General features: G+C 51.5%; 1 protein-coding gene and 1 pseudogene across 1 annotated transcript; one reads left to right on the top strand and one right to left on the bottom strand.

Annotated features, from left to right (window-relative positions):
- Positions 1–906: 906 nt before the first annotated feature.
- On the bottom strand, positions 907–1,083 carry LOC126547477 (U2 spliceosomal RNA; annotated as a pseudogene).
- Positions 1,084–3,625: 2,542 nt separating this feature from the next.
- LOC126547257 (uncharacterized) lies at positions 3,626–5,104 on the top strand. The gene has a single exon (XM_050195219.3). It carries the CDS (start codon positions 3,745–3,747, stop codon positions 4,999–5,001), a length of 1,257 nt encoding a protein of 418 aa, XP_050051176.1. The 5' UTR covers positions 3,626–3,744; the 3' UTR covers positions 5,002–5,104.
- The last annotated feature ends 1,444 nt before the right edge of the window (positions 5,105–6,548 follow it).

Below are 6,548 nucleotides of genomic sequence, written 5' to 3'. Positions count from 1 at the left end.
TGAGCCGCGATCGCCGGCTCACCCTCACACGCTTTCACTCGCACATACAGCATACAGCGCGTGGCGACGATTTTATCGCCCTTGGATTTTATACGGAACCTCACGGCGACGGCAGACATACGCCTGGAGTGTCCATATATTTGCTATCACAATTAAAGGGATGATGCGTCATATGACGTCCCACACGACAGAGAGTGGCCTGTTGCAGCTATTTCCGGCGCGGCAAGTGAGGCGAGTCGCCTCCTCTGAGAAAATCGTGATGTTCTCATTGCATAGTTGCACTCGGGCTTCTAGCAGCGGTTCGGTTCTTCCTTTTCGCACGACGCTTGTGAAGGTGTTCAAGAAGGTGCTGCGAAATAGGTCCCATGTCGTCATGCCATGTCGTCACGTTCGAGCGGCATCCTCCAAGGAAAAGGAGACGTGGCGCAGCTTGTCGTCCTAGTTGCACTTGTTGAACGTAGCGACCATTTCGTACGTTTCCAGCCAGCTTTCTGGATATTCGAATCACGATCCGCGCAGGATCGGTGTTTTCCGGGGCTGTTGCAGCATGATGGGGGACGCTGGGGCTGCCATTGTGGCTGTTGACTTGGCTTTGATTTCTATGGTCTTCTCGGGAAGGAGTCCGTACTCCAGTAGCAGTCCTTGCAGCCTGCGGGCTGGCTCGCTGGTCCTTGGTGACGTTGGTGTTATCTTCGTGGTTAGGGCTTGGATCACGGCTTTGCGGGGGCGTCGGTACATGAACGCACAAGCACCTCCATCAGATGTCACGTTGTAGTGATGGTGAAGATCACAGTATAGCAAAACTATGAATTACGAAACTCACTTGTACGGCGAAGCTGTACATGGCTAGGTTCTGAAAAAAATTGCGTGCGTCTATCGAGCCGTGTAGATCGAGAATTTCTCCCCATACGTTGGCCGATCTCGAAGATAGTGCAATACCGGGCCCACTCACGGCGGAGGTGAAACAGGCTTCAAGCACTCCGCCAACTTGCAAAAAAGTTTAATATTTTAGGTCCAAATACAACCCGTATAAGATATCAAGCTGATAAGAACAGATACTACACTTTGGCCCATGTCGGCCATGTCTACGTTCGCACCGCCCTCTCTTTGTCGGCGTTCCAAGCGCTTGCGTATCTCCTTTCCTTCCGCTCTCCCGTGGTGGTGGTCCCGTAAGCGTGCTGCCCGCCAGTACCGCGAGGCGGAAAGAAGTGCGTACCGTCCATGTGGCCCCAATCCCACAAACTTGGAACGTTTCACCGGAACAACGGCTAGCTTTCAGAGGGCGTTTGCGTGGAACCAGTTTTGTGTGGCCTGTATTGCGTGTGACTACTTGTGGTTTTCGAGTGACCTCACAACCATTACTGCACTGCGGGACGTCGACCAACGCACGATCGCACTGGCTAAGGTGAAGCAGTGTGTGCACTCGGAGTGCAGTGAGGTACGTGTCTGTTCTATTTGCCGGGATTCGTTGGCAAAAAGTGTCGTGCCGCGTTTTTGCTACAACACATGGGTATATATACCATCTGGTGCCTCATCATCTTCCGAGGCTCAACATCGTGGAGGAGCGACAAGTCGCGCCTCGCCTTACATTTGTGTTCATACTGCGTTTGACGCACGGCAACGGGCAGTTCGCCATTAAGGGGCCCACATACACAGCTTCGCTGGTCATCCACCTTCACAGAGTGGAATGTCACTGAATTTTTTACTGGGCGAACCTGTGCCCACAGAAGCAAGTGACACTCGAAGCACAACGATAGCGGCAAGCACAGCCGGCGATCGTCGAAACCAACAGGTCAAGCTAGTCAAGCGTGTCAGCTTTTATATATGACTCGTCGAAGGTTCCAGCGTAATTGCCGGTAGCCGCATGTCTTTCCGAAAGTGCTACACAATTCGCGTCGCGCATACAATGAGACTACACAAGGTTCGGTGACAACAGACAATGGGTAGAGCCATCGATAACATGCGAGAAACTTCCATCCATCCATCCATCCATCCATCCATCCATCCATCCATCCATCCATCCATCCATCCATCCATCCGTCCGTCCGTCCGTCCGTCCGTCCGTCCGTCCGTCCGTCCGTCCATCCGTCCATCCATCCATCCATTCACCCACCCACTCACCCATCCATCCATCCATCCATCCATCCATCCATCCATCCATCCATCCATCCATCCATCCATCCATCCATCCATCCATCCATCCATCCATCCATCCATCCATCCATCCATCCATCCATCCATCCATCCATCCATCCATCCATGTGTGTGTATCTGCAATGGAAAGCTTAGCGGTAAGATTGTCTAATTATGAAGTGCTAACGCGGGAAACGCCGTGGAACATTTTTATCAGAATTTTTCGATCTGCAGTGAGGATGTAATCGTTCACTGGAAACATGCTGAAAGCGGCGATAGGTGAGGGTGATAGCGATTATACGCCGGAATTATTGGGAGGCAGACAAGTGTGGCCATAAAAGTAATAAAGTATGATTTTGTTTATCAAGTCGATGTTCCTACGGTTCATGTTTTCCGAATCGTTAAATTATTTCTGCCATAATAGCTACATGTTTTCGTGGTTTTCTGTCCAACTGCTTTGGTATTTAACCAGTCAAAACGAAACCAATCGGATCGAAAACGAAACGCTGCCTTTACACGTGATACGGATTTCAGCGTGTTGCCGTAGTCACGCGTACCTTTTTGATTTCCAAAACAGAGAATAATGCGCGAGTGTCTAATAATATACCAACTGCAGTTTTAAGCTATAATTACGCTGTACTTAATAACAGTCCACTTACGTACAGTAATCTCATAGAATACATCCGAAGTACCAAGATTTGAGACTTACTGGTTTTTGAGACTTTCTTTGCCAATTTAAAATTATAATGCCTACTTAAATCGCGAACAGCGTGCTGGATTGTGTCACTATAAACCATGGTCATTTCATTTGTATCAACGTCTCACAACACATTCTGGCCAGTTGTCAGACCCTTTAAGAATTAAAAGTGGAGCTGGGAAGGTCATGTAATGCGTACGGTAGATAACCGATGGTATATTAGGGTTACAGAATGGGTGCAAAGAGAAGGGAAGCGCAGTAAAGGACGGCAGAGAATTAGGTGGTGCACTGTGAAATAGTTTACACCCTTTAAAGTGAATAAGGGTGTAAATCGGTCTTTTTGGATGTAAGGGTGTGAGTTATGGACTAATGTACAGCCTTATTCACTTTGAAGGGTGTAAATTGTTTCACAGTGTGTAATGAAATGAGAAAATTTGTAGGCATAACTTGGAATCAACTATAGAGCAACACAAGGGTAATTGGAGATCGTTGGAGATTGTTCGTCTTGGAGTGGACACAAAAATAGACTGATTATTATTATTTATTATATTGTTGTTGTTGTTCTCGTCGTTCTTGTTGTTGTATTTACAATTGTTCTTTCGTTAATGTCAGCAATCTTACTAGTCGTGTCGCGCTAACCGACCGATTCCTAGTCAACTCGCATTACTGGACACATGCCATAAACCGTCAAGTTAACGACACTCAGCAACAACCACTAGACAAGCCGCGAGTTATTCGCCTTAACTGTAAGAAAAAGCCGAAGAAAGAAAGAACGACGAAGCAGGGAGCAACACGAGCTCTATAGCACATGCAGCGCGTGGTGCGTGCTGAAGCCGAAGCTGCAGCCGTGCTGCAGCCCTTGCAACCAGTCTGAGCGGCCCCGTGGAACACTGACCCGTGCAGCAGTGGTGACTATGCCCACGCGTCAGCCCCAGGCTTCGACGACCGGCCCCGGCAGACGCCGCCGATACCGACGGCGGACACGTCAACAGCAGCCACCCACCGAGGAAGGGAGGCTGCCCGAGACCGACAACGAAGATCGGGGTGTCCAGGATGGGGCGGACGGCGGCATCAGCGGCAGTGACCTCCCGCCGTGGCCTGCTATCGTTCCGCCCTTCTACTATCTGCAGGCGCCACCATGCACAAGTTACCCAGAGGTCCTGTTTCCATTCGGTGAGCACGGTTCCTTAATCGACGAACAAGGGAACATATTCGACCCAGTTTTTTCCACCTGGCTCGTCGACAGCGAGATGCTCCCGCGGGACCTCCTGCAGGACGACACCGGCGCGATCCAGCGAGTGGACGAAGAAAACGGCACCGGCGAGCCTCACACCACAGCCGATCAGAGCACGACCGTGATATCAGTGAGCGCAGAAGGCTGCGGAGATGCCCAGCTGGACCCGACCGCCGCCGAGCACGGTCCGTGGCCTGAACTACAAGCTTGCTACGGACCGGTAGTAACAACATATGGCACGGTATCGGTGATGCTTAGGCACGGCGTTCGCGTCGACATCTCGGTGGAACGCGCCGTGCGGGTTGTCAATTTCGACAAGGAATGCACGGCGGCTGTTGGCAGCGACGGTGATCGCTCTTGCGTGTGTCATCCATGCGGCCGCGTGCTGCAGCAGGGCGTCGCCGTGGACATCGCCACAGGAAGCCGGCTGGCGAAGATATCCAGTCGAGGTGTCATCTTCACGGCTCTGAATCACGGACTCGTTTACCTCGTCGATGCCTCAGGTACAAAGTCGACGACAGAACGGTTCAAGGACCTCTGCTACGACGTACCATTAAGCATTTTCCACATCAGCTTACATGAGGACGAAGAAGGATTCAACGAATGTTTCCGCATGGTCAGCCAGGCGAAGCAGTGGAACAACCGGAGCGGCGACGAGGTCTGGCTCGTCGGCGGTGTGCGCATACAGCAAGCCCCGTGGGGTGACGTCCAGGTGTCCCGGGACTCGGGCAGGCACGTCGTCTGGACATCCCCCTCAAACGGAACAATGACGGTCGTCACGCCTCTGATCAAGTCTGTGATCACCTGCGATCCGCGGCGATTCTTTTTCGTTCGCATGAACCAAAAAAGGCTGAGCGCCAACGCCGACGGTTTTGCAGTGAGGAACGGCAGCCAGCGAGCTGGCTTCGACAGCCGAGGCCGTCTGGTGCTACTTTGAAAGTTCACGCAGTAACAAAAGCGAAAAGTCCATGAAGGTTTGCATCCCATCAGTGTAACACCACCGTGCTCACGAAAGGAAATAAACAGCTTGGCCACCTCGATTTGCTGGTCTCTTCATTGAAGTATATTTATTATAGTGCTAAACTTGCAGGCGTATCTATGGGAGCTAAGCAACGTAGAATCTCGCGCGGGATCTCTTCGTAATCTCCTTAACGCGGAAGCAAGTAAAAATTAACACACAAACTCTTCTGGGAGTTATCTAAGACATACATAAGCATTTACTACTAATCGCCTGCGTTTCGTTGTATTCTGCTGTATTTGGTATAATGGCGAGAAACACCGCGAAAGCTGAATAGGAAAACGCGATCGCAACGCAGTGATGTTAATTAAACCAGCAAATAATGGATGGTTGGATGGATGGATGGATGGATGGATGGATGGATGGATGGATGGATGGATGGATGGATGGATGGATGGATGGATGGACGGATGGACGGATGGATGGACGGATGGATGGATGGATGGGCGGACGGACGGACGGACGGATGGATGGATCGATGTATGGATGGATGGATGGATGGATAACTTTAATAACTTTTATAAAACATTACTAACTTTTAAACTTTTTAAAACTTTAATAATGTCCATCGGGACGTAGTGGGCTGCTACCACGTCGGGACAGAAAGACCTAGCCTCTCCGCCACGTCGCGGGCTCGTTGGACTGCCCATATTTGGGATTCAAAATCGGGACTGCGTAGGGCAGCCTCCCACTTGGACGACGTAACATCTTCGTCGCCCCGTAACGCGGGGCACCGCCAGAGCATATGATCTAAGTTGGGAAAGTCTGAGCAAAGGGTGTTTGACGTTTGAAATTCGGTGTAGATCCGGTGTAAGAGGGCGGGGCTAGAGTATGCCCAGACTTGCAAGAGTCTCAGTGTCAATGCCTGAGGCCTGTTCAATTTACTGTGCGGCGGCGGATACTTCCGCCTCCCCAGATAAAAGTACTTTGTGAGTTCGTTGTACGAGGCAGGGGGATCTTTATCGTCTGTAACCTCAGCGCCGCGCCACCCGATAGCTACGCGGTCGACGACTCCTCGCGCAGCTCTTTCGGCCGACACGTTGAGGATAGACGGGGCGCCCTTGATATATCCCATGTGAGCGGGGAACAAGACGATTGTGTGTTGCTTGATTTCTTTGTCCCGTAGCATCCGCAAGACCGGTATCGAGACGGTGCCCTTGGCGAATGCTCGGACCGCCGATCTCGAATCGCTGTATATCGTCATTCACCCGTCGTCCAGCAGGGCCAACGCTACTGCGACCTGTTCCGCAACCTCGGCCGCCTTCGTCCGGACTGTCGAGGAGTTTATTATTTTCCCTTCTTGATCGACGCTGACTGTAGCGAACGCCTTTGCGTGAGGGTACCGGGCTGCATCGACGAAACAGCAACTCCGGGCGCGTGCGCCGGCCTCTTCCAGGAGGGCTTTAGCCCTAGCCCTTCGTCTGCCCACGTTGTACTCGGGGTGGACATTCCGAGGAACGGGGGCA

This window comes from Dermacentor andersoni, chromosome 1, assembly GCF_023375885.2.
Source record: "Dermacentor andersoni chromosome 1, qqDerAnde1_hic_scaffold, whole genome shotgun sequence".
NCBI classification, from domain to species: Eukaryota; Metazoa; Arthropoda; class Arachnida; order Ixodida; family Ixodidae; genus Dermacentor; species Dermacentor andersoni.
Note: the sequence above shows the minus strand (reverse complement) of the source record. Positions and strands in the feature narration are given on the sequence as shown.

Excerpts from the sequence above, each read along its gene's own strand:
- LOC126547257 (XM_050195219.3), top strand. The coding sequence starts at position 3,745 with ATGCCCACGCGTCAGCCCCAGGCTTCGACGACCGGCCCCGGCAGACGC.